Raw genomic sequence first — 17,070 nt, 5'->3', positions numbered from 1 at the left:
AGCGATTCGTGTGCTGGGAGCTCCGTGAGCGCTGTGTTCTCGCCGCTTCGTTTGCGATGAAGAGAGGCGCGCGGGCCCGCATCCTGAAAGCGATCTGCGAAAGGGGCAGAGCGATTCGTGTGCTGGGAGCTCCGTGAGCGCTGCGTTCTCGCCGCTTCGTTTGCGATGAAGAGAGGCGCGCGGGCCCGCATCCTGAAAGCGATCTGCGAAAGGGGCAGAGCGATTCGTGTGCTGGGAGCTCCGTGAGCGCTGTGTTCTCGCCGCTTCGTTTGCGATGAAGAGAGGCGCGCGGGCCCGCATCCTGAAAGCGATCTGCGAAAGGGGCAGAGCGATTCGTGTGCTGGGAGCTTCGTGAGCGCTGTGTTCTCGCCGCTTCGTTTGCGATGAAGAGAGGCGCGCGGGCCCGCATCCTGAAAGCGATCTGCGAAAGGGGCAGAGCGATTCGTGTGCTGGGAGCTCCGTGAGCGCTGTGTTCTCGCCGCTTCGTTTGCGATGAAGAGAGGCGCGCGGGCCCGCATCGTGAAAGCGATCTGCGAAAGGGGCAGAGCGATTCGTGTGCTGGGAGCTCCGGGAGCGCTGCGTTCTCGCCGCTTCGTTTGCGATGAAGAGAGGCGCGCGGGCCCGCATCCTGAAAGCGATCTGCGAAAGGGGCAGAGCGATTCGTGTGCTGGGAGCTCCGTGAGCGCTGCGTTCTCGCCGCTTCGTTTGCGATGAAGAGAGGCGCGCGGGCCCGCATCCTGAAAGCGATCTGCGAAAGGGGCAGAGCGATTCGTGTGCTGGGAGCTCCGGGAGCGCTGTGTTCTCGCCGCTTCGTTTGCGATGAAGAGAGGCGCGCGGGCCCGCATCCTGAAAGCGATCTGCGAAAGGGGCAGAGCGATTCGTGTGCTGGGAGCTCCGGGAGCGCTGTGTTCTCGCCGCTTCGTTTGCGATGAAGAGAGGCGCGCGGGCCCGCATCCTGAAAGCGATCTGCGAAAGGGGCAGAGCGATTCGTGTGCTGGGAGCTCCGGGAGCGCTGTGTTCTCGCCGCTTCGTTTGCGATGAAGAGAGGCGCGCGGGCCCGCATCCTGAAAGCCATCTGCGAAAGGGGCAGAGCGATTCGTGTCCTGGGAGCTCCGGGAGCGCTGTGTTCTCGCCGCTTCGTTTGCGATGAAGAGAGGCGCGCGGGCCCGCATCGTGAAAGCCATCTGCGAAAGGGGCAGAGCGATTCGTGTGCTGGGAGCTCCGGGAGCGCTGTGTTCTCGCCGCTTCGTTTGCGATGAAGAGAGGCGCGCGGGCCCGCATCCTGAAAGCCATCTGCGAAAGGGGCAGAGCGATTCGTGTCCTGGGAGCTCCGGGAGCGCTGTGTTCTCGCCGCTTCGTTTGCGATGAAGAGAGGCGCGCGGGCCCGCATCCTGAAAGCCATCTGCGAAAGGGGCAGAGCGATTCGTGTGCTGGGAGCTCCGGGAGCGCTGTGTTCTCGCCGCTTCGTTTGCGATGAAGAGAGGCGCGCGGGCCCGCATCCTGAAAGCCATCTGCGAAAGGGGCAGAGCGATTCGTGTCCTGGGAGCTCCGGGAGCGCTGTGTTCTCGCCGCTTCGTTTGCGATGAAGAGAGGCGCGCGGGCCCGCATCGTGAAAGCCATCTGCGAAAGGGGCAGAGCGATTCGTGTGCTGGGAGCTCCGTGAGCGCTGTGTTCTCGCCGCTTCGTTTGCGATGAAGAGAGGCGCGCGGGCCCGCATCCTGAAAGCCATCTGCGAAAGGGGCAGAGCGATTCGTGTGCTGGGAGCTCCGGGAGCGCTGTGTTCTCGCCGCTTCGTTTGCGATGAAGAGAGGCGCGCGGGCCCGCATCGTGAAAGCGATCTGCGAAAGGGGCAGAGCGATTCGTGTGCTGGGAGCTCCGTGAGCGCTGTGTTCTCGCCGCTTCGTTTGCGATGAAGAGAGGCGCGCGGGCCCGCATCGTGAAAGCGATCTGCGAAAGGGGCAGAGCGATTCGTGTGCTGGGAGCTCCGTGAGCGCTGTGTTCTCGCCGCTTCGTTTGCGATGAAGAGAGGCGCGCGGGCCCGCATCGTGAAAGCCATCTGCGAAAGGGGCAGAGCGATTCGTGTGCTGGGAGCTCCGGGAGCGCTGTGTTCTCGCCGCTTCGTTTGCGATGAAGAGAGGCGCGCGGGCCCGCATCGTGAAAGCCATCTGCGAAAGGGGCAGAGCGATTCGTGTGCTGGGAGCTCCGTGAGCGCTGTGTTCTCGCCGCTTCGTTTGCGATGAAGAGAGGCGCGCGGGCCCGCATCGTGAAAGCGATCTGCGAAAGGGGCAGAGCGATTCGTGTGCTGGGAGCTCCGGGAGCGCTGTGTTCTCGCCGCTTCGTTTGCGATGAAGAGAGGCGCGCGGGCCCGCATCGTGAAAGCGATCTGCGAAAGGGGCAGAGCGATTCGTGTGCTGGGAGCTCCGTGAGCGCTGTGTTCTCGCCGCTTCGTTTGCGATGAAGAGAGGCGCGCGGGCCCGCATCGTGAAAGCGATCTGCGAAAGGGGCAGAGCGATTCGTGTGCTGGGAGCTCCGTGAGCGCTGTGTTCTCGCCCCTTCGTTTGCGATGAAGAGAGGCGCGCGGGCCCGCATCCTGAAAGCGATCTGCGAAAGGGGCAGAGCGATTCGTGTGCTGGGAGCTCCGGGAGCGCTGTGTTCTCGCCGCTTCGTTTGCGATGAAGAGAGGCGCGCGGGCCCGCATCGTGAAAGCCATCTGCGAAAGGGGCAGAGCGATTCGTGTGCTGGGAGCTCCGGGAGCGCTGTGTTCTCGCCGCTTCGTTTGCGATGAAGAGAGGCGCGCGGGCCCGCATCCTGAAAGCGATCTGCGAAAGGGGCAGAGCGATTCGTGTGCTGGGAGCTCCGTGAGCGCTGCGTTCTCGCCGCTTCGTTTGCGATGAAGAGAGGCGCGCGGGCCCGCATCGTGAAAGCGATCTGCGAAAGGGGCAGAGCGATTCGTGTGCTGGGAGCTCCGTGAGCGCTGTGTTCTCGCCGCTTCGTTTGCGATGAAGAGAGGCGCGCGGGCCCGCATCGTGAAAGCGATCTGCGAAAGGGGCAGAGCGATTCGTGTGCTGGGAGCTCCGTGAGCGCTGTGTTCTCGCCGCTTCGTTTGCGATGAAGAGAGACGCGCGGGCCCGCATCGTGAAAGCGATCTGCGAAAGGGGCAGAGCGATTCGTGTGCTGGGAGCTCCGTGAGCGCTGTGTTCTCGCCGCTTCGTTTGCGATGAAGAGAGACGCGCGGGCCCGCATCGTGAAAGCGATCTGCGAAAGGGGCAGAGCGATTCGTGTGCTGGGAGCTCCGTGAGCGCTGTGTTCTCGCCGCTTCGTTTGCGATGAAGAGAGGCGCGCGGGCCCGCATCGTGAAAGCGATCTGCGAAAGGGGCAGAGCGATTCGTGTGCTGGGAGCTCCGTGAGCGCTGTGTTCTCGCCGCTTCGTTTGCGATGAAGAGAGACGCGCGGGCCCGCATCGTGAAAGCGATCTGCGAAAGGGGCAGAGCGATTCGTGTGCTGGGAGCTCCGTGAGCGCTGTGTTCTCGCCGCTTCGTTTGCGATGAAGAGAGACGCGCGGGCCCGCATCGTGAAAGCGATCTGCGAAAGGGGCAGAGCGATTCGTGTGCTGGGAGCTCCGTGAGCGCTGTGTTCTCGCCGCTTCGTTTGCGATGAAGAGAGGCGCGCGGGCCCGCATCGTGAAAGCGATCTGCGAAAGGGGCAGAGCGATTCGTGTGCTGGGAGCTCCGTGAGCGCTGTGTTCTCGCCGCTTCGTTTGCGATGAAGAGAGACGCGCGGGCCCGCATCGTGAAAGCGATCTGCGAAAGGGGCAGAGCGATTCGTGTGCTGGGAGCTCCGTGAGCGCTGTGTTCTCGCCGCTTCGTTTGCGATGAAGAGAGGCGCGCGGGCCCGCATCGTGAAAGCGATCTGCGAAAGGGGCAGAGCGATTCGTGTGCTGGGAGCTCCGTGAGCGCTGTGTTCTCGCCGCTTCGTTTGCGATGAAGAGAGGCGCGCGGGCCCGCATCGTGAAAGCGATCTGCGAAAGGGGCAGAGCGATTCGTGTGCTGGGAGCTCCGTGAGCGCTGCGTTCTCGCCGCTTCGTTTGCGATGAAGAGAGGCGCGCGGGCCCGCATCGTGAAAGCGATCTGCGAAAGGGGCAGAGCGATTCGTGTGCTGGGAGCTCCGTGAGCGCTGTGTTCTCGCCGCTTCGTTTGCGATGAAGAGAGGCGCGCGGGCCCGCATCGTGAAAGCGATCTGCGAAAGGGGCAGAGCGATTCGTGTGCTGGGAGCTCCGGGAGCGCTGTGTTCTCGCCGCTTCGTTTGCGATGAAGAGAGGCGCGCGGGCCCGCATCGTGAAAGCGATCTGCGAAAGGGGCAGAGCGATTCGTGTGCTGGGAGCTCCGGGAGCGCTGTGTTCTCGCCGCTTCGTTTGCGATGAAGAGAGGCGCGCGGGCCCGCATCCTGAAAGCGATCTGCGAAAGGGGCAGAGCGATTCGTGTGCTGGGAGCTCCGTGAGCGCTGTGTTCTCGCCGCTTCGTTTGCGATGAAGAGAGGCGCGCGGGCCCGCATCGTGAAAGCGATCTGCGAAAGGGGCAGAGCGATTCGTGTGCTGGGAGCTCCGTGAGCGCTGTGTTCTCGCCGCTTCGTTTGCGATGAAGAGAGGCGCGCGGGCCCGCATCGTGAAAGCGATCTGCGAAAGGGGCAGAGCGATTCGTGTGCTGGGAGCTCCGTGAGCGCTGCGTTCTCGCCGCTTCGTTTGCGATGAAGAGAGGCGCGCGGGCCCGCATCGTGAAAGCGATCTGCGAAAGGGGCAGAGCGATTCGTGTGCTGGGAGCTCCGTGAGCGCTGTGTTCTCGCCGCTTCGTTTGCGATGAAGAGAGGCGCGCGGGCCCGCATCGTGAAAGCGATCTGCGAAAGGGGCAGAGCGATTCGTGTGCTGGGAGCTCCGGGAGCGCTGTGTTCTCGCCGCTTCGTTTGCGATGAAGAGAGGCGCGCGGGCCCGCATCGTGAAAGCCATCTGCGAAAGGGGCAGAGCGATTCGTGTGCTGGGAGCTCCGGGAGCGCTGTGTTCTCGCCGCTTCGTTTGCGATGAAGAGAGGCGCGCGGGCCCGCATCCTGAAAGCGATCTGCGAAAGGGGCAGAGCGATTCGTGTGCTGGGAGCTCCGTGAGCGCTGCGTTCTCGCCGCTTCGTTTGCGATGAAGAGAGGCGCGCGGGCCCGCATCGTGAAAGCGATCTGCGAAAGGGGCAGAGCGATTCGTGTGCTGGGAGCTCCGTGAGCGCTGTGTTCTCGCCGCTTCGTTTGCGATGAAGAGAGGCGCGCGGGCCCGCATCGTGAAAGCCATCTGCGAAAGGGGCAGAGCGATTCGTGTGCTGGGAGCTCCGTGAGCGCTGTGTTCTCGCCGCTTCGTTTGCGATGAAGAGAGACGCGCGGGCCCGCATCGTGAAAGCGATCTGCGAAAGGGGCAGAGCGATTCGTGTGCTGGGAGCTCCGTGAGCGCTGTGTTCTCGCCGCTTCGTTTGCGATGAAGAGAGGCGCGCGGGCCCGCATCGTGAAAGCGATCTGCGAAAGGGGCAGAGCGATTCGTGTGCTGGGAGCTCCGTGAGCGCTGTGTTCTCGCCGCTTCGTTTGCGATGAAGAGAGACGCGCGGGCCCGCATCGTGAAAGCGATCTGCGAAAGGGGCAGAGCGATTCGTGTGCTGGGAGCTCCGTGAGCGCTGTGTTCTCGCCGCTTCGTTTGCGATGAAGAGAGACGCGCGGGCCCGCATCCTGAAAGCGATCTGCGAAAGGGGCAGAGCGATTCGTGTGCTGGGAGCTCCGTGAGCGCTGTGTTCTCGCCGCTTCGTTTGCGATGAAGAGAGGCGCGCGGGCCCGCATCGTGAAAGCGATCTGCGAAAGGGGCAGAGCGATTCGTGTGCTGGGAGCTCCGTGAGCGCTGTGTTCTCGCCGCTTCGTTTGCGATGAAGAGAGACGCGCGGGCCCGCATCGTGAAAGCGATCTGCGAAAGGGGCAGAGCGATTCGTGTGCTGGGAGCTCCGTGAGCGCTGTGTTCTCGCCGCTTCGTTTGCGATGAAGAGAGGCGCGCGGGCCCGCATCGTGAAAGCGATCTGCGAAAGGGGCAGAGCGATTCGTGTGCTGGGAGCTCCGTGAGCGCTGTGTTCTCGCCGCTTCGTTTGCGATGAAGAGAGGCGCGCGGGCCCGCATCGTGAAAGCGATCTGCGAAAGGGGCAGAGCGATTCGTGTGCTGGGAGCTCCGTGAGCGCTGTGTTCTCGCCGCTTCGTTTGCGATGAAGAGAGGCGCGCGGGCCCGCATCGTGAAAGCGATCTGCGAAAGGGGCAGAGCGATTCGTGTGCTGGGAGCTCCGTGAGCGCTGTGTTCTCGCCGCTTCGTTTGCGATGAAGAGAGACGCGCGGGCCCGCATCGTGAAAGCGATCTGCGAAAGGGGCAGAGCGATTCGTGTGCTGGGAGCTCCGTGAGCGCTGTGTTCTCGCCGCTTCGTTTGCGATGAAGAGAGGCGCGCGGGCCCGCATCGTGAAAGCGATCTGCGAAAGGGGCAGAGCGATTCGTGTGCTGGGAGCTCCGTGAGCGCTGTGTTCTCGCCGCTTCGTTTGCGATGAAGAGAGACGCGCGGGCCCGCATCGTGAAAGCGATCTGCGAAAGGGGCAGAGCGATTCGTGTGCTGGGAGCTCCGTGAGCGCTGTGTTCTCGCCGCTTCGTTTGCGATGAAGAGAGGCGCGCGGGCCCGCATCGTGAAAGCGATCTGCGAAAGGGGCAGAGCGATTCGTGTGCTGGGAGCTCCGTGAGCGCTGTGTTCTCGCCGCTTCGTTTGCGATGAAGAGAGGCGCGCGGGCCCGCATCGTGAAAGCGATCTGCGAAAGGGGCAGAGCGATTCGTGTGCTGGGAGCTCCGTGAGCGCTGCGTTCTCGCCGCTTCGTCGGAGTTGAAGGGAGAGGCAACACGAAGGTGAATTCACTCGCTGCTGCGGGCGCTTTCTCGAAAGCGGTCTTCTTACGGGACGGATGAACGAACGGTTTTCTCATTGGTTATGCAGACAAAGCTTAGGCAATTAAAACACATCCACGCGCAGGCAAGAACCGACTCGAGTTATCTCTTACCTAATAACATTCCCGCAACTCCCGCAATCCATTAAGGCCCAAGAAAAATCTACCAGTTACATTTTGTTGATTTTTCGTGTCAGACGATCTTTTCACATAGTAAATATATTGTAAGTTTTGTGAGTGGCGCTTTATTCGTTAAAATGCTATGATATAGTGTACTTCATAAAGTACGCTGGGCCTTAATGAAGCAATACCTGATGTAGGTCACGAAATGTGTATGCTATATCTTGCAGCTTGCAAAAACAAAAAGCCTTGCAGCGAAAAGTCAAACGAAATTTTGCGCAAGCCTGCATAACCTTCTGGTAGCAAAATTTGCATTTTAGTGGGAAATATTGTTCGTTATGGAAGTATTCTTACTTATCAAGTGCGTAGCATGACTTTATCACTTAACAAGGAAGGGCGTTGCTGTTGCTTTCAGAGGCACGCACAACGCAAATATGTAATTGACGCAGATCTAGACGCGACAATTGGCGATAAGTACAGGCTTTCAAAACTAAAGCATTCAGCATTTGGTTTCCGTAGTAATTGAAACATTCAAGAGATTGGTGACATCTCCTCGAATGACAGCTGGTTCTTGCATTACAATCCTGTTGTATGATTGCTAGGTGTCATTTTCGCTAAAATTTTCTGTCATTTCAAGAGGTGGGGTCTACGTCTGGTTCACCAATCTGGGTTGCCCTAATTTTATTGCATAACTCATCTCGATTGGCATAGGAATATACATAGTCTGTTTTCAGTTCCCTCCCACTCATTTTCGAATTTGTTGTAGAGGAAGCATGAATCATCTTTCTTTTTAAATATTCTTCACATGATATCTAAATTGTTTATATTGATCGAAATTTAACACTGCTCGCTATTTTTTGACTGAGAGGACCAGAGCATCGTCATCTTTGTCGGCAGCAAAAACCAGGAGGAATAATAGCAACGTTGGCTTTTGGCTTTTCAACTAATCTGGCACTCATATCTCTTACTGATTATCTCAAAAAAGCAATTGATGAAGGCAAATTTGCAGCCTCGATATTCGTTGACCTATCCAAGGCCTTCGACTCAATTAATCACACAATTCTTTGCGCTAAACTTGAAGCCATCGGAATAACTGGTCCGCCTCTACTTCTAATCCGCAGTTACTTACAAGATAGAAAACAAGTCGTTAATATTTCTGGGTACTACTCTAAAGAAGCTACTACTAACATTGGTGTACCACAGGGGTCCATATTAGGTCCTCTACTTTTCCTAATTTATATTAATGATCTGCCCAGTTGTCTCTCCTCATCGAAGTGTATTCTGTACGCAGATGATACTACTATATTTAGCTCTAACAATTGTATATCAACGCTAACACGCGAGCTCAATGAAGATCTCGTGAAAATTTCCACATGGTGTGAACTTAACAAGCTACAGATTAACCATAATAAGACCAATTTTGTCGTTTTTGCCTCACATCAGCGATCACCTAAGCTCCTTCAGTCTATTTCAATCAACAATCACCTAATCAATGCAGTTGATTATTGCACCTATTTAGGTGTGGAATTCGACCGCCATCTCAAATTTCACCTTCACATTGCTAATGTTAATAAGAAAATGACATACGGGATACGCGTTTTAATCAAAGCACGACCATATTTATCATTTTCTACTCTCATGTCGCTTTATTATGCTTTTGTTCATTCTCATATTAACTATAACATTGAATCATGGGGAAACACTTATATCAGTCACCTAACTTCGTTGCAAGTCATTCAGAATCGAGCTATTCGGCTAATAACATTTTCACCTCGTAGTATTAGCGCAACTCAGCTGTTACATGCACATAATATTTTGAATGTGACTGACCTCGTGAAATATAACCTGGCCATATTTATATTTAGGGCATTAAACAATGATATTCCAGTAACCATCATACCGAAGACATCCCTTACTAATACAAATAATACTAGATTTGCTGAAGATATTAACTTCATTTTACCCTTAGTTCGCACCAACTATGGTAAGCAGTCACTACACTTTTCAGCTTTATCTCTGTGGAATACATTACCATTCCTTTTAAAATTGTTCAAAGCTCACAGATTTCGTACTGAACTTAAGCATTTTCTTTTAGCTTCCTCCGACTTTCCCATTTGAGTATTGTATAAGTTGTATTTTGAACTTTCTCTTTGTCTCTTGATTTCCTTCCCGCATATACGTGTGTGTGTGTGTGTGTGTGTGTGTGTGTGTGTGTGTGTGTGTGTGTGTGTTTGTGTGTGTGTGTGTGTATGTGTGTGTGCATATATATTTTACTTTCTTTCTTCTTAGGTATTTTTGTAGTTTCACCTTTCGTTGACTAAGTCGAAGCCTTGTTTTTGTTTAATACGTAGATATGCTGCTTTTCTGTTCATTTATGCCCTGTCTCCTTAAACCTTTATTCCTAAATTTTTCATGTTGCCATTGTTGTATGTATTATTAATTCTAGTCATCATGCACAGGAGGTCCCATTTCAGTTTCTAACTACGGGACCTCCTTCTGTATATACATATGTTGTAATTATCCTCATTTTGTCATGAATAAAACTGATTCTGATTCTGATTCTGAACGTTGATGAAATTCTAAATAATTTTCTTTCCTGCAACAATCTCTTGAGTTCTTGTAGCCAGCAAAAAATGTTTTGACGGAATACAGGTAAAAAACCATCGTGTGTGCTTAGAGATCAAGCACACCCCTCTGCATAAACATAGGCCCAGCGTACTTTACAAAGTACACCGGCATTCATTTTCTTGCGAAGGTATAAATATGTATTGCATATGGAATGTTGTGCGTTCATCGTTTACACCCTTCTTTTCTCAAGCTTACCCGAAATCTTCAGCTCCGAGAAGCGTATGCCATGATTGACAAAACATAAAGAAGCTGCATGTAGAGCCAGCACCTGCTATGCTGACAAAAAAAATTGGCCGACGATTACGCTTCTTGGTAATGCGATCTTTGAGCGCAGCTGCTGCCTTATTTCAACAACAGGCAAGCACATACAGAACACGCAGTGCCGAACGGAGGCGGTTTTGTGTTTTGGATCGGGCAGCGCACACCACGATCCGCCGCTATCGAGCCGGCGCGCCATCTTATAGCGGGTCACCGCCGCGGAGAGTGGGGGAGATTAGCAATTATTGTTTAATGTTTGTTCTCAGGTGGGATGAGGAAACGGGTGGAGAACAGTGGTATTGAGTAGAGGTCACACACTCATTCACTTATAGACAGGCCTCAATGTGGCCATACAAGCTTGGGGTGGGAAGTAGAAGTAAGGGGATGAAACGCTATAACTGTCTTTCGAGTCACCACAACGGCACTGCGCCAAGTAAGGGGAGGTATAGGGCAAGAGTGGAGGCGGGAGAAGGACAGTCAGGCACAAGCACTGCCAGAGGCGAAAAATGCCACTGAGGAACGCGCCCCGCAAACGGGGAAGCGAGAGAGACGGCTGAGAGCCGTACAGCCATGCGACGCAGAGGGAGGATCGGAGAACCGCGGATGATGAGCGAGGCGGCAAGAGCACCCGCTGCCGGCACCGCGGCAGTGCCGCGACAGCGGGAGAAGGGACGGCGAGGGCGCAGTGGACAGTAGCGGCGAGAGTCACCACAACGGCGCAGCGCCGAGGAAGGGGGCGAGATTATAGGCGAGAACATAGAGTTTCCTACAATATGACAAGGGGTGAGCAAGACTCGAGCTGCACGCGAGAGATGGCAGCAGGAGAGCGCGCGCAGCTAGAGGAGCGCGCAGATGATGACCTTGGTTACGACGAGGCCCGACGGCAGGGCGACGGCGGCGCGAAACGCGGGAACGAGCGCCAAAGAGCTGTGCTCTAAAACTATAATGCGGTCGTCTTTGCAGGACCCTTCCCAAGCAAAATCGCGTACCAAGGAACACTGTTTTATCTTCATTTATTAACAAATGAAAATGGTGCTATACTTTTAAAAGTACGCTGGGTGCTAATGGGCTAATGCGCTTGTAGATGAATACTGGTAAGCGCAATTTTAAGACAAGAGAAGACACCGACACGTACGGGACCAACTAGCCCAGCAACGAATTTTGTTAACCCATAAATGCGCTTATGTCGTAAGCGGAGATCGTACGTACAATGTCGAACCAATCACACCTTTCCCACACCCTTATTTCTAGCAGTTCTTTTTTAAAATAGGCTGCAACGTTGCCGAAAACACCTACGTTTATTACCCCCCTAAGACCCGCCGTGGTTGCTAAGTGGCTATGGTGTTGGGCTGCTGAGCACGAGGTCGCGGGATCGAATCCCGGCCATGGCGGCCGCATTTCGATGGGGGCACGTTAAAGAATCCCAGGTGGTCGAAATTTTCGGAGTCCTGCACTACGGCGTGCCTCATAATCAGAAAGTGGCTTTGGCACGTAAAACCCCATAATTTAATTTTCTAACCCCCCGAAGGCATTCTAGAGAGCACGAACAGCATATTTCGAAGATTACGCCTCATAAGGGTGTGAGGTTACAGGGGTGTTTTATTTTGGTAATGCACTAAAGCTGATGATAGCATTACAGGATCATTTCTGCAAATCCCCGTGTTTCAATACTGATGAACTAACAATTGTATATTGCTCACTAAGACACAAAAGCATGCGCAATACGTTTCGCAAATGTACTCCGCGGGCCGCGTAATTATGCTAAACAATTTAGTCTGCGGGTACACGCTTTTCCGTGGTACGCCGTGCAGCTAACCTTGAGACGGGCCCCCGACACGCAGGTGACCGGAGACAACGTGAGGGCGCTCGCCCTGTACGACTTCAACAAGGACGGCCTGAACGAGGTGAGCCCAATTGGACGGGCGAGCTCGTCCTGCGCAAATGTGCTGCTGTTTCCGCCTGTATGATGGACGCGTACTCGTCAATCAGCTTCGTCTCTCTGCGCAGCTACTCGTCGGCTCTGAGGACTTCGACATCCGCGTCTTCCGCGACGACGTGATCGTGGCCGAGATCGCCGAGAACGAGGCCATCACGGCGCTCTGCCCGCTGACGCACGAGTGCTTCGCGTACGCGCTCGCCAACGGCACCATCGGCGTCTACCGGGCCACCGAGCGCCTCTGGAGGATCAAGGTGCGTTCGGTAGCGAGACGCGCGTTCCCGGCGTCTCTGCACGGCTACGCAATATCGGCGAACGATAATTTAACCGGACATTACGTAGCGTGAATATTATTGCACAAATCCGTGATTGTCGGACAACTTGCCATCTGTCAGTGACAGCGTTGTCGAACAGCACAGGCTCGATTCCTCATTACGCCTTTCCTTTATCGGTTGCAAAGTTATGCGACCGCAAATGCCTGTAACCTTTGTCGCACTACTCACGTCTAGGTATTTTTTTAGACGCCACAGAAATCACGTTGGTGCTGATCATCGCAATGTGATGCAACAGCGGTGGTTCGTGTCTACAAGGTCGAACGTTCGATTCCCGGCTGCGACGGAGTGCAAGAACGCTCGAGTGCACGCATATATTTCGGTGCACGTTAAAGGAACCCCGGGCGCCGCCTAAATCACGGAGGTCTCTCATGGGCCGTGCGCTGCTTTGGGAAAAGGTCCAGGATCATTGAATAGCATGGCAAGAACAGAACAGTTCGGGCCGAACTCTCAGATTTCTCTCATAATAAATCTATCAGTATAAAGTCTGCGATTTCGCTTTTTGCGATAGCAGTTATATGGAAACTCTAAGCAAATTTTAGGTATATTTAGGTATATGTATGCCACGCCCTGCTGTATTACGTGCGGTGCATGCGGGTTATATTGCCACACCATTCTATCCCTAAGGTTGCTCACACAAGGTCTTACATTGTTTACAAAATTATTGCTCGAAATTTTCAGAATGGCAGCGCACAAACAAATGTCATGAGACGAAACACCAACAGTGCATGTCTCTCATCTTAAATCTTCTCGGATTTTCATATTAAAAGTGCGACAGAGTAATGAGCTCAAACCTTAAAATGATGCAATTTCATTGGCGCGGCTGTGCACCACCTCCGGGCTCGGCCCAGGTTTGAAACATAAACGATGCGGAAAAGTGGTGGTAAAGTCGCTAAGACGCTGACTTTAATTATGAAACATAAATAATATTGCCGATGGTATGATTCAAACAGAGGACCCCTAGCACAACGGCTCGTTTTTACTTAGTCAGCTTACGCTTACTTCAATCCATCCTGCCACTACAGTTACGAGTCTTGCGCTTGGTGTATTATTCTAACATGTTGCTATCGCATTCCTTGCTGGCGAAACTGCGTACTTTTTTAATTAACATGCAACAGCTGCTTTCTGCAACGCTGTAACGGCTGTGACGCCAATTATCGCAAACATGAATTCAGATTGACTACAGACCAAGTACTTAAGGAATGCAGAGAGAGCGAGAGAAATCTGATTCGCAGGAAAGGCCTGCGCTGGTGCGCCCTAGTCTGCTACTCTGGGGAGGACGAGAAGCAGAGTCACGTGTCATGCACTTGCAAAGCGCTCTCGCTGTGCGCACTGCAGTGGCCGAGAATAGCGTCGTCCGACAGCGGTTGGCTGCCAACGCTGGCTAGGAGATTGTCAAACGCCCGTCGCTCCCGCACAATATGTCCCCGCGTTGCAGGCAACGTTCACAGTCACGGGTATTCGACGATGCGTGGGTGAAAGCAACGCCGAGGCTCCGTAGCAATGACACGTGGCTCCGCGTAACCTTCGGAGGCAAACGGAATGTTACGCGCGTTGTTTTTCAGGCGTGAAGGTAAGCGCCCCGACTTGTCACAGAGAGCGCAAGCAGCGTGCTCTCTCCGTCTTTCAACATACTACAAGTGTAGCTGGCCACGGTGTGTTTTCGGGCTCGCGTGGACGGGCGCCGCACAGCCAAACCGGGCCCTTCTCCCCGCAGTCCAAGAGCCAAGCCGTGTGCCTTCACGGCTACGACATCGACGGCGACGGGCGGCCGGAGCTCATCACCGGCTGGAGCAATGGCAAGGTGGACGCGCGCAGCCTGGCCACGGGCGAGGTGGTGTTCCGCGACAGCCTGGCGCACGGCGTGGCGGGCATCGTGCAGGCCGACTACTGCCTCGACGGCCGCGAGCAGCTCATCGTGGTCTCGACGGCCGGCGAGGTGCGCGGCTACCTGGCCGCGTCGGCCGAGCTGCGGCAGCAGGCGGCCGACGCCACTTTCGAGCAGGACACCGTGCGCGAGCTCAGCCACAAGAAGCAGGCGAGTCTCCCGGGCTCAAATGCGGGGCCCTCGGCCGATGCCCGCCAGACGGCATCGGCGGCAGCTTTTCTGTACCGTGTGTGGTAAATATGTAGAAACAATGGAACACCTCATACTAAAATGTGATGGTATCAAGCCCGATGTCGATGCGGCCACAGTCACCCTTACTGAGGCCCTAGGGTTCAGAGATAATAATAGTCGTGTAAATAAATATGCGGTGGAAATTAGCAAAAGGCGATTGGAGGATTGGTGGCACAAAAGCAGAGAGGTGACATAAGGTTGAAAGGGTAGGAAAACGTATTTAAAGAAAATCGAGAAATTCAATAACACACAACACCGATAAATATAAAAATCTGAGCATGGTGGCAACTGCCATCACCCCGTTTCAAAGGGCACACCTTCCATCCATCCATCCTGTGCGCATCGCCCAAAAGCGCGAGCTTGGCATTCGTGAGCATGCGTGACTTTCTTGTTCTTCCTCATCACCGGCCGGTAAATGTGCGCGAAACAAAGCGACACATGCCGATCTCGATGAATGCGGCCGTTGCAGGAGCATTTCGATTCCGGAAACACTGAGAAAAAGTCCCTGGTGTCCTTAGCTATCGCCTAAGACGCGAAGGCGAGAACCTTGTAAAGCCCTACTTCACCTTCATCCACCTCAGTCCACGCTAAGCCACCTTAATGCACCCTCATCCACCCTAATCCCCCTTCATCCACCTTAGCCCTCTCTATACACCTCAATCCACCTTTATCGACCTTAATCCACCTTAATCCAATCACTAATCAATCATTTATTACCTTTGCTAATCATTAATCATCTTACAAATGGCTGGACATGCTTTAATTCGCTCCTGGCCTTCCGTGGGTCACGTGCTATTTTCTGTACCTCCCAACGCGACCTTGAAACATCGCGACCTAAGGCCTTATCAGTAAATGCGCGCGCGGGGCTTATTTGCGCACGATGGACAGCGGTTGTTTCAACGCCACGCCATTGCACGTGGCTCGACCGGAGGGAGCGGTGTCGTGCAAGGCGGCCGTGCAGTGAGGCTTGCAACATCCACGCTCACAACAACTTGTGCATATACCTACAACTTCGTGCAACACGTATTACAGGTATACTAACCACTATCTGACTCGCACGCGTAACGCACTCAGCGATAATCCATAATAACAAATAATAACAATAATAATCAGCTCCCATAGACAGAAGATAGACGCAAAAACTCACTTTGCAAATACGATGTACGACAGAATATAGACGCGGAAGACAATTTTTCTTTAAGCTCCTAGGAATGTATATATATATATATATATATATATATGAACGAGAAGAAAGGGGGTTAACCGAGGGGCCCGATTTTTACTAAGCATATCGTAAGAAGCCAACAAACAATGACTAAGGACCACATAGGGGAACTTACTTGTGCTTACTAATTGAATTCAGGAAATGTTAAATTAATGGAAATGAAAATAGATGAAAAAACAACTTGCCGCAGCTGGGTAATTATCCCACGTCTTCGCATTACGCGTGCGATGCTCTACCGACGCCGTTTTGCCATTCACTTTCCTGGGTATTTATGTTTCCTACTAGAACCCTGGGAGTGTCAGCCAGCGCCACCACTCGCTAACACGTAGTGGAACAGCCCATTCGTTGGCGGTACATGTATTGCAGGGGCGACTGTATTGTTAAGAAATGTAAGCATTTATTTCCCGCGTACTTGATGTTGTATCCTTCCTCAGCAGAATTAAAGAAATTCTAATTCTGTGATGAATCTGAATGAAATAAAAACCTTAAATTTGAAACATCTAGTTGTCATGCGCAATTAAACACTGAAGCACTCATTTATTAGAATCTTACAAGACCTAAAATATGTTTTGCTCACATGTGGCTGAATATAATTCATTTCAAGACTCGTCGTCGTCTTCTCAGATAAATACGTCTTCAATGTATGCGCTGCTTGTGGTATTACTCACAAAGAGCAAAAAACAAACAATGCAAAACCTTACGGCATTTCACTCACGGCGTTGAATATCCCCCCTAACGGTGTTGTCGACCGTTCCCGAGACACTTATCAAAACCTGGTCAACGCCCCCTCATAGAGAGCACCTAGTTCTTGGCAGCATCAAACGCCTTTATTATTGGGTACCTCTGTTCAAAAGTCAAGCTTCTTGAAGCACACTCTGACCAGGGCGAAGAAATCGGGACGAAAAACGAAGAACATTAGTGCGCATTAGTACACAGTCACTGTTTGATAACGAGAAAAATTTTAGACGGTTTCCTTTAGCTTATGTAATTTTATAATATCACAGAGATTGTATGTATAACTGTTAAGTAGTTGTTCGATTGTATGGCATAAATATTATGCCATACAATCGTCCAAAGTTATGGCATAAATATTGCTACTGTCCAAAGTTATGGCATAAATATTGCTTGGACGCTCAAAATTAACAGTTGGAAGTCGGCGCTCGTCTGTTTCTTCGTGTTCTTCGTCTTTCGTCCCCCTTTCTTCGCGCTGGTGAAAGTGCGCTTCAAGATCATGAACCAGCTAATACCAAGCGGGCAAGTGCACTTATGGAGCGTGCACTCGGTTTTAAGTGCACTTTCCCAAATCTAAACGTCGCAAGCTGAGTGTACTCGCAGAAGAGTGCACTCCGGTCGGAGTGCGCTCACGGAACGCACTTTGCTGGTCGAGTACGTAGCCTCGCCGCCAGCGGTTTCAACGGCACAGGAAGTAACTCTAGCTGTTGAACAGCTTTTAACAAAATAATCGGAG

The 17,070-nt window shown here is 53.4% G+C and overlaps 2 protein-coding genes across 14 annotated transcripts in view; one reads left to right on the top strand and one right to left on the bottom strand.

Annotated features, from left to right (window-relative positions):
• The window catches only part of LOC126539643 (BBSome complex member BBS2-like), a 211,532-nt gene that overhangs the window by 17,904 nt on the left and 176,558 nt on the right, over positions 1-17,070 (top strand). For all 9 annotated transcript variants that reach the window (XM_055075573.2, XM_055075571.2, XM_055075572.2 and 6 more), the window contains 3 exons: positions 11,832-11,894; positions 11,998-12,180; positions 13,976-14,296. In XM_055075573.2, the coding sequence (XP_054931548.1) occupies positions 11,832-11,894; positions 11,998-12,180; positions 13,976-14,296 (567 nt within the window). The remainder of the gene's footprint in view (positions 1-11,831; positions 11,895-11,997; positions 12,181-13,975; positions 14,297-17,070) is intronic.
• Positions 1-17,070, bottom strand: part of LOC126539335 (sodium-dependent glucose transporter 1A-like) — a 212,214-nt gene that overhangs the window by 47,973 nt on the left and 147,171 nt on the right. The gene's annotated exons all lie outside the window — the stretch shown is intronic.

Source organism: Dermacentor andersoni, chromosome 11 (genome assembly GCF_023375885.2).
Source record: "Dermacentor andersoni chromosome 11, qqDerAnde1_hic_scaffold, whole genome shotgun sequence".
NCBI lineage: Eukaryota > Metazoa > Arthropoda > Arachnida > Ixodida > Ixodidae > Dermacentor > Dermacentor andersoni.
The sequence above is the reverse complement of the archived record's forward strand: the minus strand, read 5'-3'. Positions and strand labels throughout refer to the sequence as shown.